The following is a 22,741-nucleotide window of genomic DNA, read 5'->3' as shown; positions in this document are numbered from 1 at the left end:
CTGTGAACCCACCACTGCATACCTGTTCTGTGAACCCACCACTGCATACCTGTACTGTGAACCCACCACTGCATACCTGTTCTATGAACCCACCACTGCATACCTGTTCTGTGAACCCACCACTGCATACCTGTTCTGTGAACCCACCACTGCATACCTGTTCTGTGAACCCACCACTGCATACCTGTTCTGTGAACCCACCACTGCATACCTGTACTGTGAACCCACCACTGCATACCTGTACTGTGAACCCACCACTGCATACCTGTTCTGTGAACCCACCACTGCATACCTGTTCTGTGAACCCACCACTGCATACCTGTTCTGTGAACCCACCACTGCATACCTGTACTGTGAACCCACCACTGCATACCTGTTCTATGAATCCACCACTGCATACCTGTTCTGTGAACCCACCACTGCATACCTGTTCTGTGAACCCACCACTGCATACCTGTTCTGTGAACCCACCACTGCATACCTGTTCTGTGAACCCACCACTGCATACCTGTTCTGTGAACCCACCACTGCATACCTGTACTGTGAACCCGCCACTGCATACCTGTTCTGTTCAGTGAACCCGCCACTGTATACCTGTTCTGTTCAGTGAACAGTTTGGTGTGTCAGTGTGAAGCAGTACCTTTATTACACTACCTGATTGATGTATACACATGCAAGATGTTTTAAAGCACTTTAGGCCTGTCATTTAGCATTCAATATGATTTCTGCCCTTAAAACGCTGCTTTGCGTCAAATCCAGATTTTTCCCGGGGACTTTTGGCGTGTATCCCACTCCGCCATGCCCCCCTCCAGGTGTTAGACCCCTTGAAACATCTTTTCCATCACTTTTGTGGCCAGCATAATTTTTTTTTTTTTTCAAAGTTCGCATCCCCATTGAAGTCTATTGCGGTTCGCGAACTTTAACGCGAACCGAACCTTTCGCGAAAGTTCGCGAACCCGGTTCGCGAACCTAAAATCGGAGGTTCGGCCCAACTCTATACTTGACATGTCTCCGATGTTCGGCAAGAGTGGCTGAAAAGACTAGTATATCATCAAAATATACTAACGCAAATTTACCCAAAATTGGTCTGAAAACCTCATTAATTAGCTCCTGGAAGACGGCCGGGGCGTTGCACAACCCGAAGGGCATCACTAAGTACTCGTAATGCCCATCGGGTGTATTAAAGGCCGTCTTCCACTCGTCACCGTCCCTGATGCGCACCAGGTTGTATGCAACGCTTAAGTCCAATTTCGAGAAAATTTTAGCATTGGTGATCTGGGAGAATAAATCGTCAATCAGAGGTAGTGGGTAACGATTTTTCACAGTGATTTTATTTAGACCCTGATAGTCAATGCAGGGACGGAGGCCTCCATCTTTTTTTTAACAAAAAAGAACCCAGCGCCCGCAGGTGACCGGGAGGGGCGGATAAATCCCTTAGCTAAATTTTCTTTGATGTACTCCTGCATTGCCAACTTCTCTGGCCCGGACAGGTTAAAAAGGTGACCCCTAGGAGGCATACAACCAGATCTTAAGTCAATTGGACAATCAAAGGGACGGTGAGGGGGTAATCTGTCTGCTGATATCGGACAAAAGACATCAGCATAATCTTTATACTGCTCTGGCAATCCTTCCACCTGAATACTGGTGTTACCCATGGTTACCTTCGCCAAACAATGATGATAACAGCGGGTAGACCAGCTCGTTAGCTGACCAGAGGCCCAATCAATCTGAGGAGCGTGAAGTCGCAACCATGGCAGACCAAGGATGATGGTGGAAGTTGCCATTCGTAACACAAAAAACTGCAGACTCTCTCTATGTAAAACCCCTATGGTGACCCCCAACTCTGGGGTCTGAGACAGAGGGTATTTACTCTGCAGAGGAGAGTCATCCACCGCAGTAACTAACACCTTTTGGTTCAATGGGACAATAGGAATTCCCAATCTTTTAGCAAAATCATAGTCAATAAAATTGGCAGCCGAGCCGGAGTCGAGAAAGGCCTCAGTAGAAACTGTCTGGTCTCCCCATGAGATGGTGCATGGGAGGAGCAGTCGATCGTCTTTAAGAGGTAAATTCTGTGCGCTTAGGGTGTTACCTCTGACCACTCCTAAGCGACAGCGTTTCCCGACTTTTTGGGACAGTTCTCTGCTTTATGACCCTCCTCTGCACAGTACAAGCAGAGCTGTTCCTTCTTTCTACGAGTCGGCTCGACCCGGAACAATTTTGAACGTCCAATCTGCATGGGTTCAGGGGAAGGTGAGGTAGGTGGCGAGGAAGCGTAGGAAACATATCTCACACTACTTCTACCCCGACTTTGTCTCTGATACCGTAAGCGACGGTCTACTCTGATTTCTAGTGAAATGGCTTCATCAATGGTTTTAGTTTCAGGATATCCTAACATCAGATTGACACTGCATCTGATAATCCTGACAAAAAGCAATCCAACAATGCAAATGAGCCCCACCTAGCTGACACTGCCCACTTCCTGAACTCCGCTGCATAAGCTTTTACCGAATCTCTGCCTTGCCGCTACATCTTGAGCTTCCGCTCAGCGGTCGAGGCAGAGTCCGGATCATCGTAAATTATGGCCATAGCTTTGAAAAATTCCTCCACAGAGGTCAGAGCCCCATCACCTGGCCGAAGACCATATGCCCAGGTCTGGGAATCCCCAGTCAACAGTGTCTTAATAAAGGTAATTCTCTGGGCCACAGTACCTGAAGCATTAGGTCTTAACTCAAAGTAAGAAAACACTCGATTTTTAAAGTTTCGAAAGTCAGATCTATGACCAGAAAACTTCTCAGGCACAGGCATACGTAAGTCTGTAACAAGAGGGGATCGCACTGAGTTAACAGTCGTCTGAAGGGCTTGTATAGACCCAGACAAAGCATTAATCTGGGTCTGATGACTATCCAGCACGCTAATGCAATTCTCCACCGAGGTGGTGAGTGCAAGCAGACGACTGTCAAGTGTGTCCATATTGTTTTGGTCTGCCGTTCTGTAACGATCGGTGTCAACACGCAGAGAGAATCTGATTATTGGTGGGCTGCAGACTCACCAATAATGCAGATATACACCGGATTATGAATGATCTGCAGAATCACTAATAATCCAGGTATGTCTAACCTCTGGACACCTGAGACGTGAGTGTACAGTATCACAGTAACACTTTGAGAGGGAACTGCCAGGAAGACTGGAGGCAGTGAGGAGAAGGAAATTCACCCCTAGACGTGGGTGAATTCCCTTAGGCCAAAGGCTCTCTAGGAGAGGGACTTAGGCCTGGTTGCAGGAAGCCCTGCTGCTAATAACATAACATAGAACTGACACAGTGTCCTAGTCTTGGGTGTGAGGTCCGTAGTCACAACACCCGGGAACTGGTCTAAAGCATAACATGAGAAAGTAATCTAGCTCAGTGTGGATTCCCAGGTCCGTCCTTGTTCAACCACACTGTAGGAACTGACTGAGGTCTGTGTGCTAACACGTTAAGCATTTGCAACGGCAGACGATGTGAGACTGAGGGACAAGTGGTTATATAGTGCAGCGCTGGCCAGCGCCGCCCAGTCCCTTCCAGCCAATCCGCATCCATCCTTGGATCAGCTGACCGGCGGGGTCAGCTGATCCCTCTCTGCTTCCCATAAAGCTTCTGTCTTGCCGCGCGCGAGCGCGTGTATTCCTCAGTCTATGTGCACAGGAAGGCTGTATAGCATCAGACACATGTCGCCGCGTGTAAACCACCGGAGCAGACGCGGAAACGGCCGCCACGCCGCCAGAGCACGCGGCGGCCATTCCGCAATCCTTCACAGAGAAGCGCTGAAATGTGAAAATTGCTCCGATCCATAAGGGGAAAAACCCCTTATGCTAGATACACACCATACAATTTTCTGGTAGATTTACCTGTCAGATTGATAATTTCCAACATGTTCGATCTAAATTTCGATCCATTTTTCCATCGTTTCTCTGATCATTTTTTCGATAAAATTTCTGACCGATATCCACTTCTATGGAAATCGATCGGAAAAACTGACAGAAAAATGATTGTAATTCAGATTGGACATGTTGGAAATAATCGTTCTGGCAGGTAAATTTGCCAGAAAATTGTATGATGTGTACCTAGCATTAGTGGTTAACTAGTTAAGCATAATCCACAAAGTCTTCCTTAACCACTTTAGCCCGTGGGTTGTTTTCACCTTAGTGACAGAAGCAGTTTTCACGTTTCATCTCTCTTCCCATTCGTTCACCAATAACTTTTTCACTACTTATCACACCTAAATGATCTATATCTTGTTTTTTTTGCCACAAATTAGGCTTTTGGGGGTAATACTTGTTTTCAGTAATTACTGAATTTTCTATGCATTTTGAAGGGAAATACAGGGGAAAAAATGAAAAAAAAAACACAATTTTTCTAATTCCATCCTCTATAGTTTTAAAATAAACAATGCTACTATAGACAAACCCCACTCATTTTACTTGCCCATTTGTTCTGGCTATCACAACATTTTAATTACCGGTATGTTTCTAGTATAATGCATGGCGACAATATATTATTTGGAAATTAAGGTGTGTTTTTTGTTTTCTCAGTGTTCTCTATCAGCCCTTGAATTGCTAAAATAACAGCAATATACCCTTGTGACATACATATTAAAATGCTAAGCCCCTAAGGTAACTATGTATGGTTTGGTTGTTTTAATTCTGTTACTTTTTTTTGTTTCATTTTGGTAACTACTGGGGATGGAGGGGGTTAATAAGGGATTAAATACTAATTTATTTATTTTTTTACTTTAATTCTGCTTTGGGCCACAACATGGCACTATGCACTATCCTAGACATTACCAGGAAGTGTTTAATCATTTTTAACTTTACTTTTTACTTTATTAAGAATTAACATGGCTCCTGATTGGAATCATGTTCATTCTATACAGGGACTTTGATTAATTCACAGAACACATGTTCCTGTTCACCAATCCCCTGGCTGTAAGTTCTGCCATGAATGAGGAGTGGGAGTGGGCGCGCACACCCACCGCAACAACACTGGATGCATATACACATCCAGATCGATTTACCTAGGCTCGTACTGGATGCATATATGCGTCCAGATTGGGTAAAGTGGTTAATGCAAACCTCAGTTAGAATTGCTGCTGACTGTTAGCAACTGTCACAAGTCAAGTAGCTGTATTCATCTAGAATTGTACATTAGTTACACAGCTATGATCAGTATGCAAAGCACAGCTATTGCACTATCCAGGGCCGGCCTTAGGTTTCACAGCGCCCTGAGCGAAACCGGATTTTTGTGCCCCCCTTCATCCTCTTCCCGTGTGCACGCACACACGCACGCACACGCACGCATGCACGCACACGCACGCATGCACGCACACACACACAGGCCCATATGCAATTCACCTTTTCTCCTGAGAGATCTCCTAGGACAGTGGTTCCGAACCTTTATGACGTTGTGACACCTCACACCAAATGCTCAGATCTCAATGACACGTCACATATGTATAATAGAAGAAATACTATTAATACCCCCGAATGGATGGAAAGAGTGCACTATCCTGAATACACTTAAAAATGAAGGCTAGAACCTCTCAGGAATATTACTAAAAACAATCAGTAGGACAGTTAGCCGCCCTCCTCCCCCCCCCCCCCCCCATTTAGAATGATAGCACAGTACTGACAATTTGCACCCCGCATTAAAGCTGCAGTGCCCCCCCCCCCCCCCACACACACAAAAAAAATGCCCTCAGACTCAGTATAGGTAGGTAGCCAGGTATAGGTGCCCCCAGTATGGGATCTCATGTGTAGGTGCTCTCAATATAGGTTACCAAGCATAGGTGCCCCAAGTATAGGAAGTCAGTTGAAGGTCTCCATCCCACCATAGGTAGCCAGGCATAGGTGCCTCCAGTGTAGGTAGCCAGGTGATGATGCCCTCAGTAAATGTTGCCAGATATAGGTGCCCCAAGTATAGGAAATCAGGTGTACCTCAGTATAGACAACCAGCTATAGGCGCCCCCTTGGAAGCCGGCGCCCTGAGCGACCGCTCTGGTCGCTCAGGTCAAAGGCCGGCTATGGCACTATCAAGACAGTAGGTAGAAGCACGCAGCATGCAATCTGGAACTTTTCCATTTCAGGTAAGCATCACTCCGTCCATACAACCAGCAGCCCTGAGAAAAGCATCTGGCTGAAAATGAACTTTTAAAATGAAATATAACAAGACAGGTCCCTACAGAATACTCTGAGAAATACAGAGCAGGCTATGATGAGACATTTGCTCCAGTACTCCAGCACGTAGCTGTCAACCTTTGCTCACTGTAACAGCCACAAGGAAAATGTAGATAAAGCATTCTGACATTAAAACAACTTTTCTGCACAGAGTGCTAACAGGAGATTTCTTTATGAAACATCCATAAATATTGGAGATCCCACAAAGGTCATACTCAGACTTGTGTGCAAACTCCAGAAAGGCATCTATAGTGTCAGGCAGGTTGATATAGCCTGGGACATTATTAAAATACTGTAAATTATGTACTTTAAAAGAGAATTTTCAAATGGGAAAAGCTGATCCAAGCTTGTGTGCCAAGGAACTGACTGCACTGTGAATCTTTACATTTATTTATGCACATTATTTACTAGTCTGCAGGAAGTGTATCACACCTGAATACTACAAGCCTTAAATAAGGATTCAGAGGACAAGGATCTACAGTATGTGATGTAAAGCATTATCTAAGTATGGACATAATTGAATTGGCAATTGGCAATTTACATTTTCATGCAATCTACACTGCATATAGCATAGTGCATGAGCACTTGACTCATGGAACTCAGAATGCCTAGGCACTGGAGGAGCTGTGGGCGAGACTTGTTTACTTTATAGGGAATTAGAGTAATAAAACAAAAAAAAAGTATTTGGCTTGAGGAATGCTATAAACTATATGTAAGGAAAACAATTATGCAATGAGTAAAAGTTCATCTCGGATCCACTTTAAAGGAAACCTGAGACTGAGATTGTAAAAAATTATACATACTTGGGGTTTCCTCCAGCCCCCTCCATTTTGATCGCTCCCTCGCTATTCTGCTACGCCACCTGAATCGTTCTCAATTCACCCCCGAAGATCTGCACAAGCGCGGCAGAAGTGTGCCTGCACTGACTGGCCCAGACTGAAGGACTTTCAGTGGCCAAATTGTGGACGATTGAGGTGGAGGAGGAGGATGGCGAGGGAGCGATCAGCCTGGTAGAGGCTGGAGGAAGCCCCAGGTATGTATCTATTTTTTATTTGTTTCGTCTCAGGTACACTGTAAGTGAGCAACTGTGGTTTCCCCTGAGGAATATGCAAATTATCTCTTTATGCCCCTGAAGCCAGGATTACCTCCAGAACCACTGGTGTATAGCAAGCCTATAGCTTATAAATTTACAGAGACCCATCATCCCAACATGCGGACAGCCTGTTTTGGACTCTTGGTCCTCATCAGTGCATGGCAGGGATGCAATTTGAGAGAAGAAGATGACAGACAGTTTTCTTCTAAAGCAAAGTCATAAAACACAAGAAGTGATTAAAACTGCAATTTAACTGGTTTTGCATCATTCATTCCAAAGAATTACATTATGTAAAAGAAGTGAGACGTTGTGGTGGCTTGCTACTAAATGACTGTCAATAAAGAATGGCCACAGGAACACTGCTTTCCATTGTAACTGTTCACTGCCAGAGTCTTCTGCTCACTGCAAGGACTTATAAGTCAAACCAGCAGCTGCACCTCAAAAAAACAACATTCACTGTATTTGTAATATTTCAAATGTTACTAAAATATGTTTAAATATATTTAAAAAGTATTGTACTGCCAAACACAATACCATCCTAGTCTGGTACACTGGCGCCACCGTCAGCGACAGGCTCACACTTCAGAGATTTATCAGGGCAGCTGAGAGGGTCATTGGGAGACCTCTTCCCCCACTTGACATCCTACACAAGAGAAGGCTGAGATCGAGGGTGCTGAGGATCGCTAACGATTCAACTCACCCGGGCCACCGCTACTTCTGTCAGCTCCCACTGGGCCATTTCTACAAGGACTTCCAGACACAGTAACTCTTTCTTTCCCGCGGCCGTCAGCCTCCTCAATTCCCTCCACATACTCCCATCTGCACACAATAACTAATGATAGGCCATCCCTTGTCTTTTGTCAGTGCAATGAATGTGAATGTAAATGCTTGTCCTCTGTGTTTAAGTGTAATGCAACTTCTGTTCTGCTGTTATATGCTACCTATTGCTGTCTCTCTGAGCTATATGTACTGTGCCAAACCCAATTCCGGGCATGACCCAGTCATGCTTGGCGAAATAAAGAATTCCTGATTCCTGATTCCTGAAACACAATAAATACATGAAACCGAATCAGTTGGTTTAGGCGAACAGCCCAATCATTGAATTAAGCACTGCATTGACCACAATCTAAATTTGTGGATATGATGTGCCACTGCCAAATAATTAAATTAGGACCCCGGAGTTGGAATATAGATTGGAATATAGATCGCAGCGCTGTACAGTGTAAATAGACGACTGCTTCGCCGTTTGACAGTCTCCTAGCGGCGATCGCAAAATCCCGCCCCAGGACTTGACACCAAATGGCGTTAGGCGGTCCTGGGGCTGCCACCACGGTCACACGGTCGTTAAGAAGTTAAAAGGAAATAAACATGGCAGCTTCCATAGGTCTCACACTTCAGGTTCCTTTTAAAGGGAACCTAAAGTGAAATAAAGGAGGCCAGTTTAACTTACCTGGGGCTTTTTCTAGCCCCCAGCAGTCCTTCGGGTCCCACGCAGTCATGCTCCAATCATCAGCTGTGCTCCTCTGAAAGCTGCATGTGCAGCCCCCGGGCCGTGCTCCTGTGGCAGGTAGTGTTCAGTGCTTGAGCAGTTTGTAAAAATTGCAACCATGCATGCGCCGAATGCTCCTGGCCACGGGAGCACAACCGAAGGCAGGCAGCCAGAGGCACGCATGTGCAGTAGCCTGCAACTGGTCCAGTTGGCCAGCTTTTAGAGGGGAACAGCGGCTGAATGGAACAGAGTGGAATGACAGCGAGGGACCAAGTGGTCTACAGGGGGCTGAACGAAGCCCCAGGTAAGTAAACTGGGCACATTTATTTCACTTTAATTTCCCTTAAAAGTAAACTGTAAACTGGTCTTATCAGTAAAGTCTTGCTGCATGTGAAGCCGTGGTCATGGATACAGCCAGAGTGGGAACAACTAATCTTTCTGATTGTATGAGATGGCCTGATTCATAATTCTTTAGTTTTAGCTTTAGTTCTTATCTAATTTTACTTAATGATTCTTCTTTCTTAGAGCATGCCTCATTGAAAATAATAGGCCCTTTATTCTCCAAAGTGTTTGACGACAAGAAAATAAAGTTGCGTCCCCCACCCATCCTTCTCTGTAGCAAGTACAAAGAAAGAAAGATAAACCAGGCAGTAATATTTTTCATTGTGGCAAGAAACACTTAAAAAAATTGTAATGTGATTAACGTGCTCTAGCATGCATCCTATTGATCTATGTGAAGTGCAGTTTTAAGTGATGGGTCCAGGTCAGATTAAAGATATGCTTTGTTTAAAGATTAAAAACATAGCCTGCTTGCTGGGCTGCTCTAATTTCATTCCTGATCCATTGAAAAAGCAAAGCTGAAGTTTCCTCTTTTTATTACAAACTAGTGCTGCAAAAAGACAGCTATCCATATTCAGTATGAAAAGATGAATAAATATATTTTACTGCCTAATGCCTCTGTGATAAATCTCACAGCATCTTTATGAGAGCTTGGTGAACAATGACTGCTTGGAGTACAGTGTTGGTGTTTGAATTCCGCCCTTCAGTACCCAGATTAGTGGACAGGGTGATGGCGGGATTGACGCTTCCTCCTTTCTAAACCGGAAATAGGAAGGATCTGAGTCACATGAAGAACAGCAGGAATCGCAAGCGAGTGAACTTCTTGTGACCCTGTCCACTACTTCCGGTGCTGAAGTGTGGTGTTTGGCATAATTCTGGTTTCCGAATGCCAGTTCCGAATACGAACAGCAACACTGTCAGGAAGTGTGTATGGAGAATGCAGAAATGGTTGCTCAAACATCTGAGCTGTCTCAGTAACAGCCATATACTTTGTACAGAATGGCCATATGCAGCACCACTTTTAGTTTTCACTATATGTAAATAGATCAGCTGATCATCATAATCATACTGATGATTATACATAATTACTTTTGTACTATACTGTAGTATATGTAGTAAAAAAAAGGTGTGATTCTCTCAGCATTATCATTCATGAATAGCGTTAAGTGGATAAGTTTAATGTGAACTTATCACTAGTCTACTAACTGAACTGGCATGGAGTCCTTTGTACCCATTAGAATCTCATTAAATACCCTCACTTCACACACTTTTACTATTGCTACAAATTGTTGTGAAATGATAATAGTGATTTGCCTTCTTCTGAAAAATATAAGGTCTACACTGTCCTGGAACAACCTTAGGCCTTGTTCACATTATAAATCGCCACCGCTATCGTAAGCACTGATCGATTTATTGATCTTTTTTTAAGCGCTTTTCCCTGCGCTTTGCGCTTAGAAAAGTGCTTTTGTAAGCACTTTTCTAAGCACTTTTCTAAGCGCTTTTGCTGAGCGATTTGTTTTTTCACTTTCTGACGTCAGTCAGGAAGTGAACTTTTTGACCCAGAAATGAATAAATACAATGTATTTATTCATAAAAGCGCTCAGGAAATCGCTATACAAATCGATTTTTCGAGTGCTTTGCAATTTCCCTATACCTTCCATTGAGCCAAAGCACTCAGAAAATGGTACATGTAGCGTGTTTGCGAAATCGAAACGCTTACATGTGAACACTCTCATAGGAAAACATTGCACAAGCGCTTTTAGAGCGATTTCAAAAATATTTTTTGCAAATTTAGACTTTGTATCGGCTTGCAGTAGGTCTTACATAATTGATCAAGTTTTCATTTATTATTATGCACACGGCAATACTTGTTCACTTGGCCGAGGTGACTGCTGGATACTGATACAGTTTACTTTCGGATAACGCCGCTCGGGACATGCGTCAGTGCGCACGCATGACGGAGCGGCGTGGAGGAGGGTGTGGCCACGCCTCCCTGATTATTCCGTACGGCGGTCGGCGGCGGTACTTAAGGCTCCCGTTTTTTAGCATTTTTTATCTCTGAGGAAGCACCGTGGAGGTGCGATACATGTGAGCTCTTCCATACACCGGTGGCGCTGAGGATCATTCATGTAAGTATTAGTGTCCAGCAGTCTATCATTGGTTTCCACTAGTATTTATTCATACTGCCGCTGTGTTTTCTATTGGGGCTTATTGCGATCCAGGTTATCCATTATTGGAGATTGGTTTATTCACACAGGGCAGCTAATGATTGAGCATTATTTTTGCTGTTCACTATTTCTTACGGATGTACACTTTACAATTGTGTTCACCATTATTTTATGATTTTTTCCTGGCGTTCACTGGTTGTATGGTTGTTTTTAATACTTTTGGGATACGTCCTTAATAAATTATGAATTATTACTCATTTGTGGTGTGCCTTTTTGGTTTTGCTAGTCATGGAAATTTTTTTTGAGTTGTACGATTTCAAAAATCGTCGGCGCTTAAAAAAAAGGAAACGCTCATAGTGTGAACGAGCCCTTACTGCATGTTAAACATAGAGTATTTCTTCAATTTGGGACAAGACATCTATAAACTACAAAAAGTTCCAGAGAACCTCATTATCATTATATAATGGAAAAAAACACACACACACACACACACATTTTTGCTTGATGTGCTCTACCAATGGAGCAAGTTTTATTGTATTTGCACTTTCAAAAAATATCTGTTTTACAGAGCCCTAGTAAAGTAAACAGTCCCTTCGCATTAGAGCCAGGAGACCTTCTGATGGACTTCACGGAAGCCACACCAATGGTAAGTCACTATGCTGATCTACATTTGTCTTTTTTCATTTTTGCATTGCCCACAGTTATTGACATACTGCTGTATGCTGTGTGGTGCTGTAAAATAAACTTACCTAGGATTTGAATTTAAACCATAACTAAGGTAAGCATAAACAATTAGCTCTGGATATAACAAAGTTACTGTAATAAAAGTAGCAAAGTCTTGGACAAATAACACTTATAATCGTTCAGTTATAACGAATAACCAACTGTACTAGGTTTGTCACTCAATAACCAACTGTACTAGGTTTGAGGCTTGTGCCATTAACAGTGCAAGAATGGCAGCAATGTAAATATTCCCCTTGAAAATCAATAGGTTAATTTTGATTGGCTTTTATAGACTCCACCCACTTTTCTGAATATTAATCCCAGTCACCCAGTAACCAACTGTGCAAAGTTTGAGAACCCTACCATTAACAGTGTAAGAATGGCTGCTGTTTACATTTTCCCAGTAAAATTTGTATTTGTCTCCGCCCACTTATGACCCGGCGTTGCCCGCTTATGTATTTGGCTGGTGTTTGCTGTGCCCACTTTTCTAACCCTAACACACAATTAATCAATTACCAAGTTTGTGATCTTTGCGGTGTTTGGCATCAATAATTTGCAATGAAATGAAACAAATCTAATTGGCTGTTCGTGGCTCCACCCCCTTTCTGAAATTGAACCCCAGTCACCCAATGACCAACTGTACCAGGTTTGAGGCTTGTGCCATTAACAGTGCAAGAATGGCAGCAATGTAAATATTCCCCTTGAAAATTAATAGGTTAATTTTGATTGGCTTTTATAGACTCCACCCACCTTTCTGAATATTAATCCCAGTCTCCCAATGACCAACTGTGCAAAGTTTGAGAACCCTACCATTAACAGCGTAAGAATGGCTGCAGTTTACATTTCCCAGTGAAATTTGTATTTGTCTCCGCTCCCTTTTTGGTTATGGGAATAAAAAGTATCCTATACTTTATTCCAGGTAGTGTACTATGTGTGTGCCAAATTTCATTCAAATCCATTAAGCCATTTTTGCGTGATCGAGTAACAAACATCCAAACATCCAAATATCCAAATATCCAAACATCCGAACTTTCCCATTTCTTATATTAGTAGGATAAAGATATTTACTAAAAAGGATTTAAACAATGATGCTGGCCAGCTTCCCTGCTCGCTACACAGTTTTTTGGCAGTTGGACAGAGAAACTGCCATTCACTAAGTGCTTTTGAAAATAAATAAATTCCTGAGAATCCCCTATGAAGAGATGGACTAGTCCAAAACCTGTCGCTTCTGTCAGATTTCTACTACCAACTGTAAGCGACAGCAACATAGGAGAAAACTCATTTATGGCTCATTTTACTCTGGAAAAAAACGTACTTCTTCTTTGTATATGTTTGTGCATATTTTAAATTTACAATTTTTCGCCATAGTGGCCCTTTAAAGTTCTCCTTCCATATGCTGCAGCCATTCACCCATTTCTCATTTAGCCCCCTTTTCCATGTTTAAAACCCATGCACAGAAACCCCTCTTTCTCGCACATCTCCCTTGGGAAGCAGCTCTTCCCTTCCATGTGTTGCTCCCCTTTTGCAGCCTCCCTTTTCCATCTGCAGTCTCCTCTTCCATATGCAGTAACCCATCTTCTGTGTCCAGCGGTCCCCTTAGGCAGCAGCTGCCCAATGCCCAGGCCTTTGTGGCCTTCGCAGATATCTGACCCTGACTCCATTATCTGCATTAAGTCATGTACACACGCCTGATTTATTCAAACGACGAGTCGTCAGACCCGCCCGCGGGGCGGCCGTTCTAGCGACTGTTTCCGTTAGTGTACAGTCTGTCAGCAGGCTGATAAGGCTGGTTTTGACGAATTGGCTGAGTGGATCCGTCAAAAACAGCCTTATCAGCCTGCCGACAGACTGTACACAAACGGAAACTGTCGCTAGAACAGCCGTCCCGCGGGCAGGTCCAACGACCCATTGTTTGAATAAATCAGGCGTGTGTACGCGCTTATACAGAGTTAAGGCTCGTACACACATCTGACTGAAGGCAACGACGGGTCCATCGTCACCTCCCGCTGGGCGGATTTTCAGCAGACAGTATAGCGTGTGTATAGTCTGTCGGCGCACTGTTAAGGCTGTTTCTGAAAGATCTGCCGGGCGGATTGTTCAGAAACAGCCTTATCAGTCCACCGACAGACTGTACACACGCTGTACTGTCTGCTGAAAACCCGCCCAGTGGGGGGGTGACGACGGACCTGTCATTGCCTTCAGTCAGACGTGTGTATGAGCCTTTAGTGGAGCTGTCTACAACCTCCGCTGATGTAAATCTGCCAGTATTACTTTTGGTAGACAATGGCCTCAATTCACTAAGCTTATCTCCTGTCTTTAATAACGTTTCTAGAGTTATCACCATGGTGATGGGGAGTTAACTCTTCAATCCTTAAAATAACTCCAGAATTCTAAAGTTAAAGACAGGCTGTTAATTAACTGCATGTGAAAATAACTACAGAGGAGGTAACTTAAAGAGAAACTCCAACCAAGAATTTAACTTTATCCCAATCAGTAGCTGATACCCCCTTTTCCATGAGAAATCTATTGCTTTTCACAAACAGACAATCAGGGGGCGCTGTATGACTGATTTTGTGCTGAAACCCCTCCCACAAGAATTTCTGAGGACCGCAGTACTTTTGACAGTTTGCCACAATGTAACACGGTTCACAGACAGGAAATAGCTGTTTACAGCTGTCTCTAACAGCCAAAACAGCTAGCAGCAGCTACATAACCTGCCCACAGTAAAAATGTCACCATGTAATAAATGTCAGAATGTAAATCGGGGAGAGGAAAGATTTTACAATGAGCAAACACTGACTCAATCATTTATACATAATTATTGTAAAAATGAAGCACTTTTTTTAATACATTATTTTCACTGGCGTTCCTCTTTAAAGAGTAACTGTTAGCCCCCAAAGTGAAATTTAAATCTGTACAGCAATGTTTTATTTAGTATTAAACTGATCAAAAAAGCCAATGCAGAACTTAAAAATCTATATAATTTTGCTACTATGTAGCCTTTTTCCCAAGCTAACGACGCAAAGCCGCATATCAGATACTATTGACGAGCATGCAGAGCATGCCTATGTCTGCCCTCTCCCCCTCTCCCCCCCCAGGACCAGGTGCCGATCTATTTGCACCACAAACAGCTGACCGCTCTGACAGGGAGAGAGAGCGACAGCACTTCCAGCCGGAGCACCGCAGAGCAGCCGCCGCCGAGTCACATGTGAGAGAATCACATGTGAGAGATGCACGGCGCTGGCTGCTCTGCGGTGCTCCGGCTGGAAGTGCTGCCGCTCTGTCTCCCTGTCAGAGCGGTCAGCTGTTTGTGGTGCAAATAGATCGGCACCTGGTCCTGGGGGGGAGAGGGGGAGAGGGCAGACATAGGCATGCTCTGCATGCTCGTCAATAGTATCTGATATGCGGCTTTGCGTCGTTAGCTTGGGAAAAAGGCTACATAGTAGCAAAATTATATAGATTTTTAAGTTCTGCATTGGCTTTTTTGATCAGTTTAATACTAAATAAAACATTGCTGTACAGATTTAAATTTCACTTTGGGGGCTAACAGTTACTCTTTAACCTCCCTGGCGGTTAATTTTTTTTGCCAAATTGGCAAAAAAACTTTTTTTTTTAATTTTTTGTTTTTTTGTTTCATGTAAAGCTACCAGAGTGGTAGCTACATGAAACACCACTAGAGGGCGCATGTGTCCCTCTAGTGCGATCGTCGCCGGCATCTATAGCAAACAGGGGAACGCGTATACAACGCGTTCCCCTGTTTGGCTTCTCCTGTCGCCATGGCGACGATCGGGATGACGTCATGGACGTCAGCCGACGTCCTGACGTCAGACACCTCCGATCCAGCCCATAGCGCTGCCCGGAACTCATTGGTCCGGGCAGCGCAGGGCTCTGGCGGGGGGGGGGCCCTCTTTCGCCGCTGCGTGCGGCCGATCGCCGCAGAGCGGCGGCGATCAAGCTGTGCGCGCAGCTAGCAAAGTGCTGGCTGCGCGCACAGCAATTTACAGAATAAAAATCGCCCCACCAGGGGCTGAGATCTCCCCCTGCGCGGCATAGCCCGAGCTCAGCTCGGGCTTACCGCCAGGGAGGTTAAGGACTGAAGAGATAAGATAACTCTCTCACTGTGAAAACTTACAGTATCTCTACACCTTAATAAGGCAAGATCGATGTATGGTGGTACGTTTTCTCTTACCTTATTATCTCCAGCATGATCTTAGTGAATTGAGGCCAATATCTTGTCAGCATAAGCACATGTTCAGAGACCAGCTAGAAGATTTAGAATTGTTTTACCATAAAAGGCAAGAAAATGGCACACTTATATCTCAGTTACAACTAGTGCTGTTGCCTGCTTTAGGGAAAATGTGTTCTTATCTCAGAGTTCCACCGATCAATAACCCTTTTTTAATTCGAATGGCTTGTGAACCTTGTCATTTCCAAGCAGTAATTACTGATACTGCCTACTTGCCTTTGCTTTCATTGATTAATATTCAAATACATATTCAGCTAAATTAATTAAGGATTTATTGTGCCTCCAGAATGAAACAGAACAGAAAGCTACATGATTATTTACATAATATCTAGCCGCGCTGAGCAGTAGGCTTCCCTGCAGGCAAAATAATTTTTAAAGAAAAATATGCTCATTTTCAAATCTGCGTTTAGGCCATTTAGATCAAGGTAATTGCAGTTAATTCAGTAATCTAATTAAAAGAATACCCTATCAAACATCTACTATTATATCATTAAAGCATTATACTTTAAGCAACAAAAATGGTGTTTGGGACAGCATGTACAAGAGAGGTGTGCCCATGATTCCAGCGTTCCACACAACTGGAGCTGTAGTGTCAGAAATCCAGATCAGGCACCACCGTTGAAGTATCAAAAATGTATTGGTCACATCAAATTAAAAAGCAGTAATACAACGGTAGACTGCTGTTTTGAGCTGCTTTTTCAAGTTACAAAACTGTAATACACAAGTTGCTCAATCAGTTTCCTATATATAATCGAAACCGACCGATCACAACACTGCACACATGCTGTCCAATCACCAACCTACTTGTCACTGGAGGACCTGATGGGGAACTGCAGGCTACGGGATAAATTCTACCCCTAAGTATGTACAGAACTAACTGGCAGAGTATAACGGTATATATATATATATATATATATATATATATATATATATGTATATATATATATATATATATATGTATATATATATATATACCCCATTATACTCTGCCAGTTGGTTCTGTACATACTTACCGCGTGCGGTGTTGTGATTGATCAGTTTTGTCAATTTGAAAAAGAGCGGAGGGTGCTTGAAACAGCAATATGTCGTTGTGTTTATCTGATTGCCATCTGGAGTCGGGAAGGAATTTTTTTCCCTTTAGGGGCTAATTGGACCATGCCTTGTAAGGGTTTTTTCACCTTCCTCTGGATCAACAGGGATATGTGAGGGAGTAGGCTGGTGTTGTACTTTGTTCTCTGGTTGAACTCGATGGACGTATGTCTTTTTTCAACCAAAATAACTATGTAACTATGTAACTACTGTATGTGTTACTGCTTTTTAATACGATGTAACCAATACAATATTGATACTTACCCTCCCCCCAGAAATTCAGCAGGCCACCGCCCCTGCGAGTGTATGCAGCTATCTGCTTCCCGAAACCGCCTCAGACACCTCTTGCAGAGTAGCACGACAGCTGAGCTTCATACTATACCTAATTCCAGCAACAGATGGACCCTTTTAACTTTCTCTTCAGTCTTCAGCCACCATGCAGCCAGTCCCCTCCTTTTCAGTGTAGCCACTTGACTATGCAGCCAGTCACCTCCTCTTCAGTGTAGCCACGATGCAGCCAATCACCTCCTCTTCAGTGTAGCCATCATGCAGCCAATCACCTAGAATCTCCCAACACTGTGTCTTGTGACAGGCATCAGGAGGTGCTAGGTGATTGGCTTCACGGCGATTTCACTGAAGAGGAAGTGAAGAGGACCTGTCCACTGCTGGAACAGTATAAAGCTCTGCTGTGGCTGCTCTGCACCCCAGGATCCCTTAGCCCTCGGGCCCCACTAGGGCTGCAGGGGTCGTGGGGGCAATTGTTAAGCTCCTGTCCTCTGTCCAGTTTTTTTTTCTTATTAACTTCTCTCTTATATGTCAAACATAAGTTAAGCGTAAATGAATAAATGCACCACTGCAAAATAAAACCATTTTCCTTATTCAATTCACTTTTCTCCTAGGAGATAATTTTTCCACTTCTTTTAAAAATAACTTTTCAGCAATTAAAAAAGTAACAAAAAGTAGGTGAAAAGTACTATCAAAAGTATTATTATTATTACTGTATCGGAGTATTTTCTTGCTTGCTGTTTGTTTGAAAGGCCTTTTATTAATAAGGTGTGAAAATATCACCTGGGAGAAAGCTTAGGAGAAAAAGGGAATTGAATAAGGGCCCATGTGACCATCACTATTTCTTGGGTGCCTCCAATTCTGAGCATAGCTGTACTGCACTGTACTGTACTATGGGAGGGGGCAGAGCTTGTAATATAACTTCTCATTCATAAGGTGGGAGAATGTTTGTAATACAGCACAAATGGCTGGAAAAAAATGCCTGCTAGTAATGGGCAAACATTTTACCCCTCACCTGGATCATATCAGAATACAGTGAGGATTGCTGAAGTGTTAATACATTACCAAAATTACCATTTGTGCTGTAGCAGTCCTATGCATGCACCAGGACACTCTGCAATTATCTCTTTCTTTAAAAAAGGTTCTCGGTGTTCTGGCGCATATACATGGCTGGCGTTACACAACTGCCAATTTACTAATTAGCCAGCAAGCGTAATATGTTCTAATATTATCCAAGCAAGGGGAGGTGCACTTTTACTAAAACTAAAGGAAAACAATTTTCAGTCCCTCAGAATAATTGATTTGTGCTTATTTTTATCTGTGTCCCAAAGTAGTTTTCAGTTATTATGCAGATGTCTATTCAAGTTGTGAGAATAATTCTCTGGAACACCTCATAAATTACCAGATCTGGCAGTGAGACTTTATACCTCTCAGAGGTGTAATGATACCTCTGGTTACATAAGCTACAGAGGTATTCAAATCTCATCCCATAAAGTCTAATAATCAGCCAAGTGTTTTATTTTTTTTGTCTTACATTGAAAGGTGATATAGCTAAAACACCTATAAATGTAGGTGATACTTTTTCTAATTTTCTTTGATAAGTAATGTCAGAGCTTGATAGATATACAGTACATGTCCATTTGTGTATTTTTTTTGTTTTTTATTGTTGTTTATTTGTTATTGTATTATGCTCTGTACAGTTGTTGTTTTCCTTTCATCTTTGTTACAAATTGTAGGAGATTCTTATACAGTGTGTTCTCAACCGCATAACAAAATTGTGCCCAGTCAATCGTCTTGCATGCACTACATGAGTTGTCAAATATGAAAGTATACCAGCTGACTGTCATGGTTTTGCAGCATCCACATGGCGTGCTGGGTAGTGTATGGAAATCCTGCATTGTTCCACACTGGTCATGGGCAAAGGGCGGTGGCAGGTAATGATGTGTGCCGTAGGTCAGGAACAAATGCAGGCTGTAAATGATGCTGGGTAAGTAACTCACCTCTTCCCAGTTCCTGACTGCAAGTGTGGCTCCCCATGTTCTGCTCTGGAGCTGGTCTCTAGTGCTATAATCCAGGTTAAGGTCTAAGCTTAGCTTAGGCATGAAGATGGGACCATGAAGTTACAACTAAAGGAAACTTGCTCCAGTACAAAAACATAGGAGATCCGCAATTGATACTGGAACAGACGGTTAAAGTTCATTTGGCTCCACTCACAACCTCTCATGACCATGTCCACTTTTTTGCTAAGGTGTGGGAACTGCACTTGCATGTGGGGTGTGGCTAGAAGTGTGGGAATAAAGTGTATTATCTTATCCCTATTTCCAGCCTGTAAATTTTGCCTAATTACACTGTTTACCTATTGCAGTTGTGAGAGTGAATCTACAGAAGCCATTTTATCCAGGCAATTCGATTTTTTTTTTTAGATTTGGTCAGCAGTGGCATCTTTCATTATGTCTCTGTATAGATCTATTTAAACCAGTCCAAGGAGTGGATTGTGCCCACCATGACTCAAACCAGCCAATTCCATTTTTTCAAACGGAGCTTACTGCTGATGTGCATTTTTTGTAGGTTCCTGAGTTTTTTGGACTTTAAATTGTATCTTCTTAACAAGTGTATTTTATTGCTTTAGCCACTGGTGGTCGCACTGCATTGTTTTGTTACATGTTATTTATTTTATTTATTTCAGTTCCTCTGCATGGATGCCGTAAATACCTATCTACACATTGTTTTCTTTATTGTTGTTTCTTTTGTTTTTTGTTTTTTCTGAATGATACAACTGGATCAGTTCCTGTTCAATTAAATCCATGAATCTTCTATTTGATCACTTGCTACTTCCTGATCACCTGTTGCTGACTACTACTACGTTCTTCCTATGCTATTGCATACTCACTGAATTGGATTACTGACCACCTATGCTAATTTGTGCCCCCAAGTCCTCGCTCCCCACTTTAGCTCTATTTGGGCATGTATGGAGAACCACAAGCTGGCAGTACAACATCCTTTCACTGATGGTCTGGAGAGGACCTTCGATGTGCTTAGTCCCTGTGTCTCAATACACATAGCACCTTCTAAGTGGGTCTCCATTAACCAGATGTGCTTTCTGATGTCCTTTTTACTAGTTTTAAAATTTCAGGAAAAGTAGTAAAAAGAGCAACCTGCATTATTTTTCACCCAGAATCTATGTATAAAGGGAACACAATGGGCAGCACAGTGCACAAACTTTCAATTGTTAAGGAACATTGGGGCATGTTTGCCCATATACACATGACTTGCAATGCAGGACAGGACTGTGTTTCTGATGCTTGACCTTCAGAATTGGATTAAGTTCTGTTTATGATAATTTGTTGGAAAATGTCAAAAATTGTTTATTTTTTCCGGTTACTGATGGTGCATAAGTACAGCTTTACTAGATTTTAACTATGGGCAAAGGCATATGAATAATTCTGATTTCATGCCACTAAGCAATGTAACCTCTGTCTAGGAGCCATTTCATTTTCTGCAGTGATTTCTATTTAGAGTAAATGAGATGACTGCCAGCAAGTTGTTAAATCTCTCAGTAGTATTACATTAAAACAGCAGCATGCTATAGCTCTGAGTGAAGATCAGATCACATTTTATTACTCACTCATGCAGAGAATCACACTATTCCTAAGGGCCCAGAAACCTATTCTCTCAATGGTGTGATAAAATCAACGCTGAGCTTATTAAAAAAGAAAAAAACTGAAAAAAGTCGTTTTTTTATATATATTATATAAGCATTCACCACACAATCAGTATAATTATACAATTCTAATGGACTAAAGTCAATAGATACACGAAAATTAATATAAGAATTGGTAATTAGTACAGAGAATAGAAAATAGAAATGGTATCTCATTTTTTCAAAGTCATTTTCACATTGAAATTTTCATTTTTGCCAGATGCAATTTTTTTTGCAATACATTTACATGCTTGAGAACTTTCTTCAAAACTTTGTTTTCTTATGCCCATTGACTTCAGTGCAGTTTGCAAAACTTTGTTTTCGAATGCACATATTTTTTTCAGGATTATTCTTATTTGTACTATAATTACATTTCTTGTGCCCATAAACTTCAATGGATTCGGCGAAAATGTGCTTTCGCATGCCCATATATTTTCATGTGAATTCTCATATGTGTGAAATTTTAGCAAAAATTGTGGTGAAAGGAAAATGGCCCATATTCACTCATCAGAGGTAGAGACTGTCAGTTCCTGTTTGCATTGTGTATAACAAAGACAGGCATAAACACTGAACTACATACAGAATATAAAAAAACTAATTGAAAGCTGGGGTTTCAACACTTCTGTTATGGGGATTGACTATCTCTAACTGAACCCCTTCTCTTTTCTAATACCAAACTCTAATCTCTCTCAATGGACAACCCTATCCTCATGCCTAAACCTGTGCCCAGATGCCTAATCCTAATCATCCCTCCTTACATAAATCTCTTTCTTAAGCTTCAACCACTCTTCCTCTCTCAAATGTAAAGTTTTTCCAAATTTGTAACCCTAACTTTCTAACCATTGTTGGAAACTCTAACCTCGCTCTATCCTATCCCCTAAATCTAGCTCTCTTAATTTACCTTCAAGCGGACCCAAACCAAACATTTTTTTAATTCAAAATATTTAGTTGCACCACTCTGACCCATACAAAGCTAAATAAACACTCCTTCAAACCTATGGGCATTTCAGTGCATGCTTTTCACCCTTCTCTTTTCATAACTAGGATTATACTGGGGGCAGCCATTAGCAATTCCTCCATTGCCGGACACCACCTAATCCACCAGTTTGCTGGAAAAATCCCGGCAATTTGAAAGGAAGGGAGGGGTTCCTCCAATAAATGTAAAATATTTTATATTTGTCATCATGCAGCTGAAAAAAGGCTGCTATTTATTATTATAATTTAGAAAATAGATTTTATTTCTGAAATCTTGTATTTTTAATTTGGGTCCACTTTAAAGAAAACCTGTACTGAGTAAAAATATTTAAAATAAACACATGAGGTAACTTCAAATGAACATTACATAGTTACCTTGCCATCAGTTCCTCTCAGAAGCTCACCATTTTCTTCTGACAAT

The 22,741-nt window shown here is 42.3% G+C and overlaps 1 protein-coding gene across 1 annotated transcript in view; it reads left to right on the top strand.

The window, feature by feature from the left end:
- The window catches only part of LOC137518597 (band 4.1-like protein 4B), a 252,326-nt gene that overhangs the window by 182,397 nt on the left and 47,188 nt on the right, over positions 1-22,741 (top strand). The window contains exon 8 of the mRNA XM_068236670.1: positions 11,871-11,948. Coding sequence (XP_068092771.1) covers positions 11,871-11,948 — 78 coding nt within the window. The remainder of the gene's footprint in view (positions 1-11,870; positions 11,949-22,741) is intronic.

This window comes from Hyperolius riggenbachi, chromosome 5 (genome assembly GCF_040937935.1).
Source record: "Hyperolius riggenbachi isolate aHypRig1 chromosome 5, aHypRig1.pri, whole genome shotgun sequence".
Taxonomy (NCBI): Eukaryota; Metazoa; Chordata; class Amphibia; order Anura; family Hyperoliidae; genus Hyperolius; species Hyperolius riggenbachi.
Note: the sequence above shows the minus strand (reverse complement) of the source record. Positions and strands in the feature narration are given on the sequence as shown.